A 22,283-nucleotide genomic window follows, 5' to 3' on the forward strand; every position below is an offset into this window, starting at 1 on the left:
GCAGCGATATATGTGTTTTGCAAACCCCACTGAAGTGAAGCCCCCAGAGGATTTACAGGACCTGGGTGTTCGATTCTTGCAGCCCTTTGTGAACCTGCTGTCTAAAAGCACATACTGGTGGATGAACACCTTCATCACTGCAGCACACAGACGCCCCATCGATCTGAAGGTCATTGGCAAGCTCCCAATCGCTATGAGAGCTCTAACTAACTACCTGAAGCTCCGCGAGGCCTTCGAAGCCCAGAAGGTATGTTTTACCAATCCGTCATATTTGTTAAGTATTTTAATTTATTCAATTTTACCCTTACTAATACTATTTTTAGGCAAATTCTCTTATTCTCTCTCTCAATGCTAGGATGTGACACCAAACAATGAGTAAAAGAGAGCTATGAAGCCTAAATTCAAACAGCAGAAGTAAAAAGCTAAATGCAGACTATAACCAAACTTTGAGTTGGAGTGGTTTGCAAAAGCGGCATTATAAACACAGCGATATAGTGAGAGTTCATAACATACGACACGAGTGCGGTATGACATTGGTTACGTCTTGTGTGATGAAAAATGCTGCATATGATTAGTTCCATCCTCTAGTGCAATAGTTCATGATTTGCATAACATCCAGATCTATTCTGGTGTGCAGTACCCATTTTTTACCATCTAATCAATTCCCAAATGATAAAAATAAATCCCTGACATACTGTACATTTGGTCTTCACTTAATGTCAGAAATGCAGTAATGTAGGGGTAAAACGGGTTGAAGAAATGGTTTCGCCTTGGCTGTAAGGAAATATCACACCCAGAAAACAGGGAACATTCTCAGGATGTTCTGTGATCAACAAACATTTGTTCAGATTTATCTGGTCTTTAATGTTCTTAAAACAATAGCAAAAAACAAACCACGTTGTTTATACAATGTTCATGGAATGTTTATTTTTTTATTTTTTAATGTTTTATTTGGACTTTTGTTAAACATTTTAGAATGTTACTACTTGTTTAAAGAACTGCACGCTTTGAACTTTCAGAGGACATAACATAAATTAATTAGATTACACTTAATGGGAATGTTAGTAAAAACATTTTAAATACATATTTTTGTTAGCTGGGCATGCAGTAATTAAACACAAAGATATCAACACAAAATAGTTAATTTATTGTTTTAAAATACGTTATAATTCAAAATACATCTTTACTGCAATTTGCATTATGAGCTTATTTTCAGGTCACAATAACCTTAACTTTATGTCTACAGTTTTTGGATTAGAAAAACGTCATTGATCTTCATAATCATAAGACCTAAAATGTGCCATTTGTATCACTAATCAGCTGTTTAGTAAAGAAGTCATTGTGAAAATAGTTACAAGATGTACTTAAGAGCGTCTAAATACACTTTAAATTTCAGCATATTACATTTAATATCAATTAAAAGCATAATACATTTTAATTTAATTGCAGTTAACATGTAACATTCAGTACTTAATATTTCACACATAAGAAATATTATTTTTAAAAAGTTTGCTAATATGTACTGATTTTTCCACATGGCCAGTGACTAATGAGAGAAGTCTAGAAGTCTGTAAATATACTTGGTTTCATTCAATAGCATAATGTTGAATTAATTTAATTGATCAGTTTTACCTGGTTTTTGTGTGTGCTTTCTACAGTATGTGTTAAGATTAATAATCCTATAGTTAGCCTAGCAACATGCTAACTCAAATCCTGGAATCTAATCTAGTTGTGTAAGAAGCTGGCTGGCTGTAGACAGTGTACAGCACGCTTAGAACAGAGATATTATGACTTCCTCATTTGTAGTACGGCGACTAATGCTTTCAAAACAAATCTTGGTTATATTCATATCTGCTGTTACTTTATTCAGAGGCCTCAAGACACTCAGCTGCAGGGGCCCAAGTGGATCTGGACGGCTCTGCGACAGGCCTTTGGAAGACCTCTGTTTCTCAGCATCACCTACCGTTTCATGGCAGACCTGCTTGGCTTCGCCGGGCCGCTCTGCATCTCAGGCATCGTGCACCATCTCAGTAAAGAGAACCACACCATTCAGCCTCCAGTAAGAACATTTCTGTCTTCTGCACCCGTCTGAGCCACATGTACAACAGCCCAGAATGAGGCCAGAGTCTTGGTTGGTCCAAAAGTAAAAGACACTGAAATGCAATTCTTAAATTCAGTATTTGTGTTGTGGTCAGGAACGAGCACTTGTGTTCTCTTAGGTACTTTGAAGGTAAAATTAGAAACCGGTGGCCATGGCTGTGTCTTTTCATGTAACATTTTCATCTTGGGTTACAAAGCGGTCTGTCGTCACGCTGCTGTCATCAATTATTAAAATGTTTAACAGCATACTGTCTGACTCTCGGATGTCGGATGGTGGCCTGTTTGGATGTTTTTGTATGATGTAATTCACTTCACTACATGGAGTTAGTGATGGCACAACTCTGATATAAGATGAATGAACAATCCACATAGAAATAAATGGTTGTATTCATTTATCTAGGCTTTGCTCTAGAAGGGAAGTTATCCCATGTTTTCATGTTATATAAATAAAAATGTGTACAATGTTATGCAATTTATTAAATAATATAACATTTATTTTGGTAACATTTATTTAAATTATTTATTAATTATTTATTATTTGTTTGTTTGTTTTTATTTATTTTTAGATGGGGAACCGCTGTAGACCTTGCTCTAGGGGAAAGTTATCTGATGTTTTTTTGTTATTAATTCATAATTATTTTAAATATATATATATAAACAGTTTTATACAATTTGTTAGTTGGATTTATTTATTTCATTTTATTATAAGATAAATAAATACAACTAATGTTGTTGTAATAACTATATATATATATATTTATACATACACACACATTTTCTTTCTTGCTTTACAAAAAATATTTATTTATTTATTTGTTTATTTATTTATTTTTGAGAGCGCTGTAACCCTTGCTCTAGAAGGGAAAGTAATCCCATATTTTTATGTTATTAATTTATAATTATTATACATGTGCGATGATATGTGAATCAATATATGATTTATTTTGCTAGCATTTATTTGTTTGTTTGTTTTTATTTTTGAGAAGGCCATCAGCTGTAGCTCTTGCTCTAGTTTTTTTAATGTGTTATTAATGTATAATTAATTATAAATAATGTGTACAGTTTTACTCCATTTATTAAATATTGTTTATTTTTGTAACAGTATTCATTTATTTAATATTCATTCATTTATTTTAACTGTAGTGCATAGTATTTTCTCTTTAAAAACATAAATGGGTAGATAATGATCAGCAGAAAGTGATTGGACAATCCAAATTAAGCCATATAAGTGGGTGATTTCTAAAACATTGAATAATATTTTAAATAAACCTTTGAGGGGACACACATCTGCTTGAAGTAACAACCAAGAGTCATAATTAATTTTCTAATCGAGAAAACAAGTTGTGATGTGGTGTGTCCCCGCGAGATTTATATTTCAGAAATTGTATTCACTTGCCAAAGGCAAACATAAACTTGAAGAGTTTGTTATAGCTTCATTTTGCGCATTTATACACTAGAGATGAATTTTCCTTTAATTAAGAATAAGTTGAAAATGCAGCGAGGAGATTTATTGTTCTGTCAGAGGTGGTTCATTTTCTTTGGTTTAATTGACTCATTTGTTGCTGCTGCACTAATCTTTAATTACATGATATAGCTGTGCCTCCTCTTTAGAGGAACATTGCAGTTTGGTGACAGGATAGTGCCGTAGTAAGGAAAGATGAGCTTTATAGAGGACAGTCATGGCTAATGCTAAATGGTTTGGTGTGTTTCAGGTGAAGCATCTTGGAATCTACTTCATCTCCTCCCAGGAGTTTCTCGCTAACGCTTACGTCCTCGCCGTGCTGCTGTTCTTCGTTCTGCTCCTCCAGAGGACTTTCCTCCAGGCCTCCTACTATGTTGCCATCGAGACTGGAATCAACCTGAGAGGAGCCATTCAGGTCAGCGCTGTGGAGGCGTCAATGACTGCACAACGTTTGATTGCCAAAGTCCCTTCAAATAATATGATATATTCGATTTCACTTCCAGACAAAGATCTTCAATAAAATAATGCGTCTCTGCACCTCCAACATGTCCATGGGGGGAATGACAGTGGGCCAGATCTGCAACCTCGTCGCTATAGACACCAACCAGCTGATGTGGTTCTTCTTCCTGTGTCCCAACCTGTTCGCAATGCCAGTTCAGGTAATGCCTTTCCTTTCTCCATACAGTTGACCATATGTGAGTCTGTGAATGGGCCTTTAGTCAAATGTTTCAAACGCATTGGCGTATTTGCCTCAGAGAAGCAGTTTTTAAATAGATATTCCCTCACATGGGTTCTCATCTGGGATGTTATCTGTACTTGACCCACATAGGAAAAGATGTTGCTTTCAAGTCCGACATGTCCAGTGCCAGCAAGAGTCAAAGTAATGAATTAAGAGCTGATCTTAACTTGACTATTTTAGAGATTTGGATTTCTGCTTCCCTTAATCTAAGATGTTGTATAGTCAGTGTCTTTAATTTATTTCTATCACAGATTCTACAGATCCCAGAATTTGCACTGGCAATCCAGTTACATCTCAACACTGTAGCCAAATTGGTTAATGTAATGTAGTCTATACTACAGACCACATTAGGTTACATATATATATATATACACACACACACTTAAGGTTGTTGTGTTTGTTTTGTTTTGCTTTGCTTTCTGTTTATTTCATTTCATTTTGCTTTGTTTTGTTTGGTTTTTGTTTTGTTTTGTTTTTGTTGTCTTTTGTTTTGTTTTGTTTTTGAAGCATTCATAAAATGCTTCAATGTGATTAATCTTGTCATTTTTCCTTAGAAAAACATGTTCAGTTTTATTGAGTTCTGAAAAAAAAAAAAAAAAAAAATTAAAATTAAGCCTTTTGTGTAACTATTGGGTTTGAAAATTGTGTAGATCTGTAATGAGTCCACTGAGGGAGAGCATAGAGAGAACCCAAATGCAGTTTATTATTTAAGTGATTTAAACATCCAAACATAATCCTAACAAGAAACGAAGACTTGACTAGACTTGACTTGACATGAAAAGACTTGACTTGACATGAACAGGCTAGACTCACGGACAGCAGGTTACAACATTAATACACAACAGGGAACAAGGCAATGACACGGCTACTTACAGTGAACAGAGAAGGTCACGTGACATGAACAAACCAATGAGCAAACAGAACTGATAATCACATGACAAGACAATACACCAATCAGAACATGACGCAATGAACAAGAGGAACCAATAGCATGAAGACAAGAGGGCAAGGGAATCATGACACAAACAGCATCAAACAAAAACAGAATAAAAAGACATGAAAACATGAACATGACAAAACCCAAAACATGAAACAAAACCCACATTACAAGACGACACTTATAACTAACATTTAGTAAATGTATTCAAGGATTTGCTAAACCCAAACTTTATCTTTATTCAAATTGACAGGGAAGGCAAACATGTCAATGGATAACAATTGCAGGTATAAATGCTATCAAATATCAATGCAAATATGCAATATTTCAAAAATTAAAAAGGACTTCCCCAACACTTTGGATTACTGGATGTAATCTTACATGTGCAAAATAAATTAGAAATTAAATTTCTCAACCCACTGACTCTTACCTTTGAAAGGCATGACATGATTTTGCTACAGTAAACGGATCTTGAGCAGAACAAATCAAAATGTACAAAAGTTTCAAAGCCACTCCGTATTCTTCACACTCTTGTTATTGTACGTGTTTCTCCTGGGGTTAGACCATGTGAAATGTCAGATACCTCCGCAAGATCTATTTTTAGTCTGTGTATAACAGACTATATTTTTGTCCTTGAAAGCCTCATCTGATGCTAAAAAGAGTGTCACTTGTAGAAATGTGTTTCTTTGTCAGTGGGGCTCTTGAATGAAGAGGACATTAGTGTTCTCGTTTAAATAAAAAATGCATTCATTGATGGCAGGGTGAAGAATTCAACAAGCCCAATAATTAAGTAATTAAATTACTCTTGAAATAATGAGAGTCCTAGAGCATTTTTGTTGTGAAACAGATTGCATCTGCATTTATACATACACATTTGATTCTCACAAACAGGAAGTCAGACTAGGAAGTTGAAGTCCCTATGCGTTTGGTGTGGAACGTACTTCGCTCTCGGGGTTACTCACTGCTGCCTTTGTGCAAAACTTGATTAGTTCCCTAAGGCTCCTACTTTATTTTCAGTGAACAACAGGTTTTTTGTTTTTTTTTTCACTCACTGCATATTCAATAATAAATCACATGCTACATTATAAATTCTTCATTATAATATTACCTTCTAATACTATAGTCAAATATTCATATTCATGCATTTTGTTAATTTTCATGTCACTTTAACTAAACGGGTGTTTAACACATTTACAGAATGACAATATATGATAATATAAAGTTTTAACTATTATATATAATATTTATGTATTATATAAATATTATTTATATGATATACAGTATATTTATTTATTTTACTATATTGAAAAATATTTAATTATTGTTATTTGTCATTTTATTATTTATATAGTTATTAGTAGCTGCTTTTTATTTATCATTTAATAAAAAAATGAATTCAATATTATTTATTAATTAAATGTTTAACTGAACAATTGAACTGGTAATGGTGTCTTGCTTGTCTGTTGTCATCCTTGCATTGTTTTCCAAAAAACTGTGAACACTTAGGGATATGGTCTGGAGGAACCTAGGCTTCCTTTGTTTTGGTATTTTTTCTGTCAGTGTTTTGTAAGTCAGGCCAAACTCATGAACCCTGTGGATAAGGCGGTACTTCTTGAGAATTTGGCCAGACAAATACAGTTTTGGGATGCAAGTTTGCCTCTTCTGTGGGTGCGAGGAGCATTTCTTCTCAGCTCTGCAGTCATTGCATGGTGGAAGAGCAGTGATCTTTTGATTAAAGGATTTCTGAGTTGGATCCCTTGAACCATCATATCTGTTTTGGTTTTAGGGGAGTCCTGTTTCTTCTCATTTTGAACTCGTTTTCCACGTTCAAGTCGCTTTCTTAGCTGGTCCCTCTCTTTTTTGAACTTGTTGAGTTTGTCTTTCAGTGCTTTAATCTCTCTGGAGTGTCTTTTTCTAGTTTTGCATCTTTCCCTTTCACCAGCAACTAGCTGTCTACTACTCCTTGGCTCCTCAAAACTGATGTCCAAAGGACTCTGTAGCGGGGTGTCTAGATGCTTGCCTTCCTGTGCTTTGTTCTTGCGTTCTCTAGACTCTTTCTGTGCTTGTTTCCAAAACCTTCTCTTATACCTCTTTTCTCTTTCTACCAAATCAGTGATGTTTTTTATGTTGCCCTCCTTCACCCTATTTCTCCATCTTTCCCTCTCATTTCTCAGCAACTCTTCTTTCAGCTCAGACTGGCCGTAAATTTTTTGATACTCCCTATTCCTTCTCTTCCGTTCCTCCACTGATAGCTTCTCCCTGGCCATTCTATCCTGAAATGCACACCATTATGTGGTCAGTATACCTTTCTGATGGATAAGCATAAGCTTCAAATTATGGGTAATCATAAGCAACACCTTATTACATATCAAGTACTCAAGAGGCTATGAAAACGAGATTCAATTCAAAACATAAAGCTATTTGGCAATTGGTTGAAATTGAACACATAAAACAGAGAAACAGTAATTTCAAATGTTTGGTGAGTGATATAATTGAAGTAAACTACACTAAAATGAGGAATAATGCACATAATGGCATTTGTCAACACCGTCTTGGAAAGAGTCAACACCGTCAGACAAAAATCCTGATGGTGTTGACATCTGACGGAGTTGACAAAATACCATGTTTCCTCTCATAACACATGTGCTTCTCACAAGAGCCATCTTGTTTATCATTAGTTTCTTGTTACCTTTATACTTTACTTAAATTAAGTATTTATAACCGAAAATATCAACTTACATTACATTGTTTATGGTGTTGACACACTATGGTTGTGACATGCAAATTATCAACAAGTAAGTATAAAATTAAAAGAATATTAAAAACTTACCAGAGCTAGAGTGGTCTCAAGGCATTTGAAAGAACAAGGAGGTGATAAAGGGGTCCTCAGAGTTTTGGCTGCCCTCAATAATTCCTGATTTTTTTATAAAAAAAAAAAAAAAGGTCTGACGATGTTGACAAAAACCCAGGACACAAGTTAAATCATCTTAAAACTACGTTTTTCAGTTGTAACTTGATGCTCAATAACTTGATGCTCAATAATTAACTACTTACACATATTAAATACAACATTTAATTTAAAATTACTTTTAATTGTTTTAAGCTATTGTAATGTAATAGTACCTGTAATGACACCTGCTTCCTGGACAAGGATTTTTACAGACACTGGTCACATATCATATCATTTGTAATTAAAAACATTTATAAAATGACATTAAATAATTTTTAATTTAAAAAAAATAATAATTAAAATTTAATTTCAAATTTAGTTGTGCTTTCATTATCCTTTTTAGTCTTCTGGTTAAGTGTATGTGCAATATTACATTTTTTTTTTTACCCGCAAACTGTGTTTTATCTGGTGGACATGTTTTATCCCTGATCTCAAGAATCACTGATATATATATATATATAGTGTGTGTGTGTGTGTGTGTGTGTGTGTGTGTGTGTGTGTGTGTGTGTGTTTAACTCTCCAAATTAACATATTAGCAGTATTTAATATTAAAACTTTAATAATTTAATAATTGCTATTATTATTTTTTTTACAATAAATTTAGAAAAACTAAATCTGCATATTATTTTGTTTTGTCCTTTGTAGAACTTTGTCTTTTTTTTGTGTGTGTGAGGGAAGAAATGGGCTTTAGTGCTTTTGTGCAATGCAATGCAAAAAAATACAGCTTCTTTTATATTTTATGAAGGGATATCATCATATTTGGGGATCCATTGCATCCAATAGTATGAAAATCATGCACTAAGCTTCCCTAATCATAAAAATATCAGGCAGTCTGCCATACACCTTCTTTTTTATCACTTACTGTGACAAAAGTGCCACTGATTGTAAAAGGACATCATTTCCTCTTGGTTTCAGATCATAGTGGGAGTCATCCTCCTTTACTACCTCCTGGGAATAAGTGCCTTGATAGGGGCCACAGTCATCACCCTCCTGGCTCCGGTGCAGTACTTTGTGGCGACCAAGTTATCAGATGCACAGAAAAGCACACTGGTGAGCTCCTTTACTGCGTTTGATGTCTTAACCTGCAGTCAAGTGACTGCAAATACAGCTTTTGTTCAAATACAGATGACATTTGTGCAGGAATGCCAGAGCAGTCCAAATGATAAACCTGTCAAATATTGAGCTCAGATAAAACTCGGGAGATTTTTGCATTGTTACTAATGTATCACTTATGTTTTGACACTCAGGAATATTCCAGCGAGCGGCTGAAGAAGACCAATGAATTGCTGCGGGGTATCAAACTCTTGAAGCTGTACGCCTGGGAGCACATCTTCTGCTCGAGCGTGGAGGAGACCCGGGGGAAAGAGCTCACCAGCCTGCAGACCTTTGCCCTTTACACCTCCATATCCAGTAAGTCTCCGCTTTCACTGCTACCTCACATGATAATAAGACAGACGAAGAGCAACCATGCATGTTGGGGTAGTGTTAGAGATGCCATGTAGGATTAGGTGATATTATATTACTGAGACGTCACAGGCTTCTTAGTATTAAAGCACAAATAACACTCCTTTTTCAGTAAATATTGGTTAGAACCGTGTGCAGTGTTTTAACACTCACACTCTCAATTGTATCAGCAGCAATTTTGGCAAGAATATGAAATGTGACTCTCCCAGCTGGCCAAATTCACACAGTATTATGAGTTATCACTGCAAACAGTGTTGGAGCAAATGTAGCCATTTTATTTGAGATAAATACCATGTTTAGTGTAAAAACGAGACCTTAGAAATAATAATTAAAATGAATGTTTAATAGTTTTTATTAATAAATAATAAAATGCTAATTATAAACAACAATTTAAAGAAAATTAAAAAATGTACAAGATATAGAAAAAAACATTTTGTTACATGCCATATATGCTTTGCCTGTATGTGTGTTTTATATACATTTATAATATATACTTTATATTAAATCATTTGTTAATTCTGCAGTAATGCAGTAATGCATACACACACACATATATATATTGTTAAATGCTTTTGTTAAATGTGTTAAACACACTCACACACACACATATATCATTTTAAGAATTATAAGCATTAAATCATTTGTTACATTTAGGAGAAAGGAAAATACATCATTATAAACTGATTGTTGTTTTTATTTGAAAAGATGGAAATGCTTCAAGGCTGAGCCAGGCTCAATTATTAATATATATTTTTTCTTTTTATCAAAACATCCAATAATTGTTATTAAAGAATGCTAAATATTTCAATAAAGAGAGGTAAGAACTACAGCCTTTAACAAACATCCAAAGCGCTCTGGTTAAAGTCAAGGTTACACCACAAAGGCCTTGTTAGCAATATTGGAGAAGGACTGTGCTGCTCAGCAGGAGACTATTCTGCATGCAGTGCTGCAAAGAGACTTGAAGTTCATGTACCATTCAGTCTGAATCACTGCTTTCAGAGGATCAATGAAATTGGATAAAAAAAAAATGGGTAAAAAACCTGTCAGAAAGCAAAATCAATTGGAGGAGGAAGTCCCATCAATGTGATTAAACTGTAGACCAGCAGCAGTGTGTATTACTGCAATAGCACAAATGAAATTGAGGTTTAATGGTGTTTCATCAGTCCTTCCAGCACATACAGTACAGCTCACAGCAGAGCAATGCAGCGTGTCAGCAGGTACGACTGCATCTCATCTCTTCTCTATGCACCGCTCAGTGTCGTTTGGTTTGGAGGCAATGGCAAAAATTGTTCAGCAGCAAATCTGCTCCGAAACAAGAGATGGGGGTTAGTTACTACATTTTCTGGTTAAATGTCAGGGACGCTTCAGTCAATATAGAAGAAAAATTCCCATTTGTTTTCTTAGAAATATCAATTTTCAACAAATCCTTTGAAACCTTTTAAGTCAGAAACACTGAACAGTGAGCTTCCAAGGTTATTAATAGGCAGCAGTGACCACCTGCTTCTTGATCTATTGCGCAAAAACTCTTTTATTATTATTTTCATTGTTGAAGTAATGGTTATAACAATCAACAATATGACCCAATATGCTAAGGAAATAAATTCAAAAGTGCTTCAGGAAGAAGATTTTTTTCACTGTACAAAAAAAGGCAGCCCAGGCCACATTTATAATCTAGGGGACAAAATAAATACACGAACACTACCCTCAATGTGAACACTCTTGTATAAACTCTGGCAACAGAGACGAAAAGTTTACCAGTGCAATATCAATTTACAGGGCTTTTTTGTGTAACTGAACGTAATCCTTAAATAATAAAATAGCCCCTTTTACCACAATAAAAAAAAAATCAACAAAGCAACAATTTCTCATTTTCAGACACATCTGCCTCACTTTCACCAAGGTTATTGTGATTGCTAACTGACGTCCAGTGATCCCCTGTCAGTGCGATGTATTCCGCTCCCGCCAATACATTTTCTTTTTTTGTTAGTGTTGTACAGCTGCTGGATTTTTAACATAATGTTGTTTCGCGATGGCGGTTTATATGTTATGTCTGATTAGGCATTTTGCAAAACCTCTGCTAACCCTCTGGCTTTTATCACTGAAACTGGTCTGCAGGACATTGCGATCCATTTAGCAAGGGAACTGGTCAGTCGGAACTCCGGTGATATGCAAATTCATTGCTGCAGACATTGCAGACGATTTTATTTTTTATCAACACTTCCATCAGGTCGTTTTAGTAAGTAAATGTAAAGTAAATGTTCCAATCAATGACCAAGGCAGCGGCATCGCGTTCTCATCTCCCTCCTTCATTTTACAGTCATTCATTTTTAGTGGCTAGAACGGCTCCAGGTTCAAAGGTCATTACGGAATGGATTAATTTCTCAGATTAAATAAATTGAAATTAAAGCGTTATTTTGACAGCCCTCTAGTCTATATATATAAAAAGACACTTAAAAGTTGAAGTTACAGTTGTGGCAGTTATTTCCAGAAAGATTCGGGTCAAAAACATGAGTAAGTGAATCGGAAGCATAAAAAAAAAAATCTATTATTGTAGGCAGCGCTGAATCAAAAAAAGGCTGGTGCAGGAATGTGTTTGCCTGTCAGCGTGCATTATCGGTGTGAAATACCTCTGAGATTTGTAGTTATCAGTTTTAAAGGATTGTTGGGGCTTTAGCTGGTCCACAGGGTACTAATTAAAATCTGAACAGACATTCATCAGTCAATTCTCATTTGCCCTCATTTAATGCACTGTGAAGGTGTAAATATGTGAGAATGATAGTGATAAACAATCAGATCCATTCCTCAGTGTAATGAAAGGGTTTAGCTTCCATTAGCAATTATTTATCAACAATTTTTTCATAGCAAATGTCTTAACAGATGTTTGCTGATTTACTTTTGACCAATGTTACTCATTAATTAGAAAGACTGAGGTATCTACTCATTCAGTAATGTCAGCAGCCGGTTGGCAAATCAGTTCTACAGTTCCAGCGTCCTTCAGCACTCAGCAGCATTTGAGCAGTGCAGAATAGTGTTTGTCATTTCTCTGATCACAAATGTAGAAATGGTTTTATTTTTACGCAACGCAATACACAACGTGTAAAAAGACAGTATAACTCATTATAATCAGTAATTATGTTCCCACTGGATGCTACAAATTACTTGTTTGTAATGGGTTTTATTGGTTTTGTCTTGTTAAGCTGGGACACATGGCATCACAGTATGTTTAGGGGCGTAACATTTTCATCATATGCTTGAAGTATTCGGCCAATCACAATGCACTGGATAGCTGGCCAATCAAAGCGCACCTCACTTTTCAGAACGATGAGCTTTGTAAAAATCAACGTGTTTCAGAAAGGCAGGGCTTAGAGGAGAAACAATAATGTACAGTATATGGAAAATAATGTGTTATTTCATTACACCAAATAAACAAAATAATGTTATGTTTAGAAATGTCATATGACCCATTTAATTTTTATATTTACTTTTAAATGTTTATTAATTCTTTTTAGATGAATGCACTTTTATTTGTTCATCAATATATTTTGTATTTGCTACAAATAATTCAATTTTATCATTAAAAGTAATATTTAATTTAGTTTATTTTCTTTATATAATTTATTTATGGTTCTTTTTATTTATTTACTTACTCAGTTGATAAATTTAATGTATTCATTTATTTTTATTGATGTACTCTTCATTGTGCTTATTTTTATTTACCTTTTAAAATGGACATATTTGCATTTAATTATTCTTTTAACAAAGTATTTGATATTTTCTATAAATATCAGCATTTTTCATAAAATGGTTTTCTTGACAGTTTATTTTTCTTCGTTTTTCAGTTATTTATTTGTTTAAAGAGACAATTTACTCAAATAAAATTTGTGACAGGCTGGAAATGATACAGATGCATATCGTATGAACACATAACAGAAAATGAGTGTTCAAAATCATACAGCAAATATTTTTAAAGGGTAATATGATGTTGCTAAAAAGAACATTATGTTGTGTATTTGGTATAATTCAATGTGCTTATGCAGTTTAAGGTTAAAATAACACATTATTATCCATATAATGTACATGATGATTGCTCCTCTATGCCCCACCTTTCTGAAACGCGTAGATCTTTACATAGATCATTGGTCTAAAAAGCGAGGTACATGCTGATTGGCCAGCTATCCAGTGCGGTGTGATTGGCCGAATACCTCAAGTGTGTGACGGAAATGTTACGCCATCCATCAAACTGTGATGCCATCTCCCAGAGCAATGAGACAAAACCAATAAACCCATTACAAACGAGATATTTGTTGCATCCATTGGGGACATAAATTACAGATTATAATGACTTCTACTGTGTTTTTACACGTTGCGTTGCATATTGTGCCGCGTAAACATAAAACCATGTCTGCATTTGTGATGGGAGAAACATCAAACACTACACTACACGGCGGCAGCAACAGCAAGAATAAAAGTTATGCCTTCTTTCTTTGCGTGAACATTTGGGTGGCGTAATGCAAATCTTCCCACATCATGACATAGACATGTGGGGGCGTGTTTAAATGAGGCGTTTTAGGAGAGTGTGGCTGACTCTTAACTTTGATAAAGAATATCTCTTTGGATTTGAGACTTTAGTCTTTGCAACTTTACAGATATTCTTCATGCACCAAGAGTTTTTAACATGTAGAAGTCCTCCGAGCTTCCAGAATAATGGCGAAATACATCATGCTTAAGAGTGTCTGCTGGGCCTTGGGCCTGGCCGTATAACTGGTATAACTTTTTATAATTTTTTTTGTCTTTTTTGTCTTCACAGTATTTATGAACACTGCTATTCCCATCGCAGCGGTACTCGTTGTAAGTATAAAGCCTTCAGTCTGATATCTGTTCATTATTGAAGCTATCAATGCATAGTAGCAGACGATCAGCTCACATGTGTTTGTTTCAGACGTTCGTGGCTCATGTTCATCTGTCGGATGATGCAGATCTGTCCCCCGCGGTGGCCTTCGCCTCCCTCTCGCTCTTCCACATCCTGGTCACTCCTCTCTTCCTGCTCTCCAGTGTTGTCCGCTCCACAGTCAAAGCCCTGGTCAGGTCGGTTACAAACCACTCAAACAGAATACCATGCATTCAGTGAAATAATATTAAGAATGAAACGCAAGTGAAATTAAAAGCTGCACACTGTGTTTTTAGTTTGACATTTGCAGTAATAATCTAATTCATTTATTTTTTATATGGAACATTTATGTTTACCTATTAAGGCTTTCCTTTTTTATATCCCAGACTTCTTCTGCTGCACCAATTACATAGTTCAATTTACAGCTTCATTGTGTTGTGCGATAGCAGTCGCTCTGCAAATTATGGTTATTTACAACCAAAAATGCAGGTTCCGGATATACAGGTTTTAATTAACCACCCAGGGATATAAAGAATCAGCCCTGTGTGTTTCTCATGTCAGTGTGTGATAAATCACGTCAGATCAGCCGTGCGCTTCTTCTCTTCTCATCGCTGATAGACTCTCCTCTGAAGAAAGAAATGTGTGTCTGCCTCGGGTTCAGTCTCATCAAGCCAACCATGTGGAACACATTTAGAGAGCGAAGGCTATATTTCTAGTGTACGAGCAGGTCGTAGATCAGTGCTGCCTGGAAAACACACCACATCTGCCACCGCTCTCAATATATGTCATCAAGGAAATTGACTGGCCGCTAGTGATCAACATTTTTTCCTGATAGCATCAGCTGTTTTCAGTGGCTTTACAACATCATCAATTTGCAATAATACACTCTAGACTAGAGAATGAAATGCATCTGTCTCACGTCTCTAAGTCTTGTTTCTCTCTGGATTTATTTCCTGCATGTTGGGCTGTGGTAGTATTTCAGACTGGAATTGAATGGTGAGCAATAGACAGTGCAGATGATTTCCTTGTTTCAGTCAGTAAAGCTATACTCCCATGATACCACATCTAAGTGTGTGATACTATCGGTTACATTTGAGTACTTTATAGTTCTTTTATTTTCTAGGAAGGATATCAGAATTTCACAAAACTGATGTTTGAGGAAATAATTGGCATGTAAGTAGTAAATCCAGTTGTAATGGTTGAACATGACATACTGTATTGTTTTCTTCTGGCCAGTGTTCAGAAGCTCAGCGAGTTTTTCTCCTGTGATGAGATTGGAGGTGAACAGGAGCCCAGAGCGACTGTCATACCCAATTCAACCAATCACAAGTATCAAGCCCTGGTAAGTCAAATCAGTTTACCATAAACGCTTATTCACATCAAGAATGAAGAAGAAGAAGAAGTAAAAACAGATGAAATGTAAAACCATGAGCCCAAAAGTTTGTGAAGAAAAAAAAAAAAAAAAAAAAAATTATATATATATATAGTTGTTTTTTTTATTTCTCTATTGAATTAATGAAAATAATGTATTTATTCCGTAAAAAATGGAAATTCAACCTTTTTTTAAATCTTGATGTGTATAATAAATAGATAAATTAGGTAAATTATGTTATAAATAATTAATTGCAAAACGAATAATTTTGAATAAATTCAGTAAATCCATAAATTAAAAAGTTACCTTGATGTGAACATATACATTTAAAACAAACAAACAATAAAAAAACAAGTACATTATTGAAATAAATTGATAAAAAAATGCTTTAATTATAAATGTATTTTTATTGATTCAATAAATACATCAATTAAAATGTGCATGTTGTCTGAAATGTAATTCTTAATGTGAATAAGACAAATAATGAAATAAAAAATAATATATTTATTATTAATAATAATTAAATCATTCATTTATTCAATAACTACATCGATTAATCAAAATGTGACCTTTTATGTGAAATTTGTTTCATTCTTGATGTGAATGAATTAATGCATTATTAAAGTAAATACAAATAAAAAAAAATACATATCTGAAAGTAGTTTAATTCTTCTAAAGGATTAAGATTGTCTCTCTTTTTTTGGCATGTTATGGTCTGACCTCTGGTCCGAAATTTGTTTGAGTTTATCTGTTCACTAGGAAAAAGTAAAAAAATAAAAAGCTGTGGATACATTTACATGTATGAATAGGCCCACAGAAATGAATTATTTTGATCAAAATTTAAATTTTTGTTTTTAATATGAATGGGCCTCAAAGCTTATGCTCCCACCAGCCGTAGTAATCTCCATGTTTTGTTATGAATGATGAAAAAGACTGTGACTGTGACTATGCATTATTTATGTTCATAATATCACAATACTGGTCGGCACTGTTAAAGAGGCTGTTCACGCTGATGTTGTTTTTCTCACCTCTGATAAAGCCTCTGAAGGTGGTGAACCGTAAGCGGCCCGTCAGAGAGGACTGGAACAGTTTCGCCCTTCAGAGCGAGCAGGAGGACGAGCCGCTGGCGGTGGAGGATGAAGATATCTGCATCAAGGTGAGACTAATGCAGGATATTTCTGTACTCGGGCAGTAAACCGGAAACTGAGCTGAGTGAAGAACCCATTGGGAAAAAGAGTAACCATCAGCCTCCCTTATGTCCATTGTAGATCACAAATGGATATTTCAGCTGGACTGATGGAACCCCAACGCTGTCCAGTGTGAATATTAAGATTCCTTTTGGTAAGTCCTGTCAAAAATACATCTACAGATACTGGCGTTAGCTGGTGGAATTCCCTGAACCCATCTTTACTTATGTAAAACATTTAGTTTACCCATAAATGAAAAATCGAATGACGTTCCAAACCCATATGACTTCCTCTTTAACGTGGAACACAATTGGAGATGTTTTGAAGAATGTGCAGGCTGCTCTTTTCCATTGAATCAAAAACATTGATGGTTGCTTAAGCTTTCAAGCTCCAAAAGGATATGCAGTATCATAATAGTAGCATATGACTTGTGCGTTATATTCCAAAGCCAAGTAATCATATTGCCTGTGGAAAAGATTTAAATTGAAATCGTTATTTGATGAAAAACATAGAATTTTCAGTATGGGTGAACTATTATTTGAACATACCGTTGTCTTTCGTTGCTCATTTATCTTGATTCTTGATTGATTCTCTGCAGGTCAGTTGACTATGATAGTGGGCCAGGTGGGTTGTGGGAAATCATCTCTGTTGTTGGCTGCACTGGGAGAGATGCAGAAGATCTCCGGCGCTGTTATATGGAACAGGTGAGAATGCAGATTTTTTTAGATGGTCATGAAACATTGTTTTCTCGATCGGCTGATGGTGTTGGAGACTAAAGGCCCGTTCACACCAAAGACGGTATCTATAATTGGAAATGATAATAATCGGTCTAATTCTGTGAGAGTAGTGAAGTCCACACCATAACAGTAACGACATGAGGAACAATATTGTTGGAATCACTTTTAGAATTATTATTTTTTCCCAGATGATGAACATTAAAAGCATTGACCGCCAATCAGAATCCACTTGACTTTAAAGAGCTCCGGCATTTAAAGCGGAGGACGACAAAACAGTGTCTGCTTATAATAAACTGAACATTACCCTGATAGCACGTGTACATGCAAGACGTATTTTAAGAGTGTTTGCTCATCCGCAATACATCTATAGGACGCATCCTATCAGATGTCAAATAGACGTTTATAAGATGTCTTTAAGATGTTTATGATTTATAATGTGTGTAAAACTGACATCATAAAGACGTCTATCAGATGTTTGTACACAACAGATGCTTTCCAGATGAAGAGATCTGTAACAGACATTTTGCAGACGTTCGTGTTCTATCTGGGGGTCGTCCTTTGGTGTGGATGCTGATATAGTTATCGTTATCATTATACTTATCATTCTTAGTGTGAATAAGCCTTGATAATTATTTAGCTAAAAATGATCTTTTTTCTCGCAATTCTGACTCTTTTTCTAGATTATAAACTTCAACTCAGTGGAAAAAATACAGATAATTTTCGTATAATTGTGAGTTTATATCTCGCAGTTCCGACTTAAATTGCAATTGTGTGTTACAAACAAGAACTGTGAAAAAAAAGTATGAATTATAAGATGTAAACAGAAAACAATTCTGTCTTTTTTCTCAGAATTGCAAGTATATATCTTACTATTCTGACTTTTTTTCTCCAAATTGTGAGCTTAAATCTCGCAATCTTGCCTTTCTTTCTGTAAACTCGCATAAACTTTTCTTTTCTCCGAATTGTGAGGTATAAACTCGCATTTCCTAAAAATAGTAAAGAATTGCGAAAAAAAAGATGTCACTTATCTTGTTGCATTTTGTATTCAATAACCGAAATGGGCTTGCATAAACAACAGCCACGTTCCCATTTTTCTGTGCACAAAAACTGAATTATCGCAAAAATGTTGCATGTGTCAACAATCTTGTTTTCATTTAACTTTAATTGTAAACACAATGCCGACACTTTAAAAATAAGTAATTTTGAAACACTTTTTGTTAAGAAAAAGGGCTTAAATGCAAATAAATGTTGTGTTGCATGATATTATAAGGATGAACGATAGAAATTTGCTGTTAATTGCAAAGCTCCCATCGATGGTAGAAGTGTTCATCCTAATTTCATATTCAGGCCTGGTTGAAGTGATTATGTGTTGATAGGATTGAATCCCAGTTATCCCATGAGAGCTCTCTGAATAAAAGCGATGTGCGCCGAGAAGATATTGTAACGAGTAATGCCTTTTAAATTGCTTTAATGATGTTGTGGGTGTTTAAATTGATAATTCTCAGAGTCACTATTATATAAAGAAAAAATCTTTTAAGGGTCAGTTAAGTAAGGCTGTTTTGTGAGCTTATATAACACTATTATGCTCAGTCTCTAAAGTTGCTTATCATGTTACCAGCTTCTGTTAATGTTATAAAGAAAATCTGAAGTAATGTGGTTGTTCAGTTTCAGGCTTGTGAAAACAGCAGGACCCTGAAAAGAAGTAATTGAACTGCCACTGGTATTGATTCCCAATTATATTTTGCAGAATTTTGGAAACTGGATTTATTGCAGTCATCACAAGGAATCAAATTTATTTATCAGTGTTCAATGTACTACGAAAACAAACCTTTTCAGAGCTCAAAACTTTCTCACCAGGCCAGAAAAAGAGCATTTACTGGAAACAAACTGCAAAAAGCTGAATTCATTCAAACTTTAAAACTATCTTCTTAAAACTGAAGTTAACAAGCATCAATTTTATTTTTATTTATTTTATTTATTTAGTACAATAAACATAAAACATGCACTGTACATAGGGATTAATGCAGGTACTAATTTGCATCTCATGTCCCTAGAAAGTCTTAAAAAATAAAATAAAAATCATTATGTATAAATAACCAAAATAATATATTCGTATAAAAACCTCACCCTTTACAAACAGAATACAAAACAAACACATGCACCTAGTTTAATAGTTTTTATTTTATTAAATTCTTCAAACTTCCACTTCAAACAAGGTCTTAATTCAAAAAGAAAAGGGCCATAATGTGTCAGTGCATCCTATAATGGTTTAAATGTCAGTAGATCAAGGGCAACAGGGCCATTTCAGGAACACTTTGTTGCCTGTGTTGTTGAGCACTAGAAACCCTTCCCTCACTCCCTACACGTCACACTCCTGATCTTCAGAGGTCAAACAGAGGCTGTGTTGTTCCCGTCCACCATTATTTCAAGTCCTCTTCACAAATTAGTCACCTGTTCATCAGTCAATGCTGCCATGCAGGCTATTAGTGAGTACAATGTTGAGTTGGGGCTTGTGTTTTGATGTTCGCACATGCTTTTAAAAGACACGTCCAGGGTCAAGCACAATACAGAAGGGCGTTTGTTCAAGTGCCAGTCCCTCCTGGCAACAACCAACCAAATGAGCCCAAATCAATGGGGCTACTTACGATAACAGTTGGATTAGACTGACAATGCGGATCCACTTAAAGTGCTTTAAATTTAAATATAAAGGAGATGTTCATATCTGTAAGATAGAGGCATGGTTTGGAAGCAGTCAGTGAAATGAAAAGGTTACCCATTTGAGCTGTCTGAATTGAATTACCCTCTCAGACCTGAGACTAATCCTCTTTAAATTAGTTAAACCTGAATAATGATGCATCTAGCTTAATGGCACAGACATTTGAAAGTAACTCTAGTGGCCTTTGAGTACTGAAGTTTGTTACTACAACCACAAATGTGCTGACCAAGCACCTTCTTATGTGTTTTCCTACATGCATAAAGTGTCTGAACCCAAAGAACACCTACTGTAGATTGTGAATTATTTAAGCACTTGTTCTCTCTCCATTCAGTGTATGAGAACCATCCCCAGGATTCAAATAACTTGCATACTACTGTATGTGTGCAAAGTACTGTTAGCTACGCCTAAAAATAGACTACAAAGTCTTACAGCAAAAAATATCTCCTTGAACAGTTGCATAGTTTTCATGCAGGCTAAATGTGGGTCTCGAAGAGAAAATGTTTATACTACCAGAACCAAAATTTACTGTGTTATTTGGGTGTTGACTAATTGGAAAGGAAATGGTCTTTACGTGTGTATGTTCATGTTGGATACAACGTTTCTGGCTGATGATCAGAGAGTATCAGGCGCCGTGGCAAGAAAACCTCTCTTTTATCTGAATCATTTATCAGAGAAATGCACACATGAATGGCTCTGATGGCTTCTGATCTCAACATGTCATGTCCAAAACATTTTAAATAAGATATCGGCAGTAAGTAATAGATAAGCTAAATATTCTTTGATCTCTGACAGTTGTTGCTTGTAAACATTTAATGTTTCCGTTTATTTTTTTGTCTGATATTTTGTTTTATTTAAAGGGATCCCACACAGTTTACTTAACGGATAATAATGTTTTGTAAATAACAGCCAATATACATGCATTCAGAATTTTCTGTATTAAGCTTGTTTTTAAAAACGAGGTGGCAAGAGTATCAACATTTCTTTTCTCAGTCAATTATCAGACAATTGTTTATCTACCCAGATAAAAGACTTTAACGGCTTCAAATGTCAGTACCCTTTAATGTCCTAAACACACATATACAACACAACATAGTGAAGTTTGCTGTCACTATTTTAGAAGCAGTAAATAAATAAGTTGTAAATATAGTAAATAAATGTTTGTTGTTTTCTATGTTGTTTTCTGTAAACATTTACCGCTACCACAACCTTTGCTCAAATTATTACTTTGCAGCATCACAGATGTTAAGTTTTAAGCAGTTCTTGGTAATAATAAAATATAATTTAATAATGTAATAATTATTAAGAGCAATATTGAAACAGTATTTCATATATTGGTTATATTTTTATGTTTAATAATTAATCTGATATTTAAATATATATTACATACATTTCACTATATTCAAATGCTAGTATATTAAATATAATTACATATTTTTCATAAATGAAATAATTCAAGACTTCATAATTTTCTGTATCATTAACGTTTTTACAATAATTATATCACCAGTATTTTATAAATGATTTGTCTTTGAGTTTTATTTGTCTTGGGGGTTAAACCATGGCATATTGTTAAGCTTAGCACCTCTCTGCCGTGTCATGGTTTTAATAATGTCAGTCATTTTATAATGGCACATGGTGGATAATTACATCTCAGTATGGTATCCAAAAATCACCTTCCTGGAACTACATGCGTCATCTTCTTTCTACGGTCGTCCCTCATGTGGATTGACA

General features: G+C 34.7%; 1 protein-coding gene across 2 annotated transcripts in view; it reads left to right on the forward strand.

Moving 5' to 3' along the window:
* The window catches only part of abcc8 (ATP-binding cassette, sub-family C (CFTR/MRP), member 8), a 74,981-nt gene that overhangs the window by 12,238 nt on the left and 40,460 nt on the right, over window positions 1–22,283 (forward strand). For both annotated transcript variants that reach the window (XM_059546561.1, XM_059546562.1), the window contains 12 exons: window positions 5–247; window positions 1,871–2,059; window positions 3,813–3,977; window positions 4,066–4,221; window positions 9,104–9,238; window positions 9,436–9,598; window positions 14,460–14,500; window positions 14,592–14,737; window positions 15,777–15,882; window positions 16,952–17,068; window positions 17,181–17,253; window positions 17,698–17,803. In XM_059546561.1, coding sequence (XP_059402544.1) covers window positions 5–247; window positions 1,871–2,059; window positions 3,813–3,977; window positions 4,066–4,221; window positions 9,104–9,238; window positions 9,436–9,598; window positions 14,460–14,500; window positions 14,592–14,737; window positions 15,777–15,882; window positions 16,952–17,068; window positions 17,181–17,253; window positions 17,698–17,803 — 1,640 coding nt within the window. The remainder of the gene's footprint in view (window positions 1–4; window positions 248–1,870; window positions 2,060–3,812; window positions 3,978–4,065; window positions 4,222–9,103; window positions 9,239–9,435; window positions 9,599–14,459; window positions 14,501–14,591; window positions 14,738–15,776; window positions 15,883–16,951; window positions 17,069–17,180; window positions 17,254–17,697; window positions 17,804–22,283) is intronic.

Source organism: Carassius carassius, chromosome 50 (genome assembly GCF_963082965.1).
Source record: "Carassius carassius chromosome 50, fCarCar2.1, whole genome shotgun sequence".
Lineage (NCBI taxonomy): Eukaryota > Metazoa > Chordata > Actinopteri > Cypriniformes > Cyprinidae > Carassius > Carassius carassius.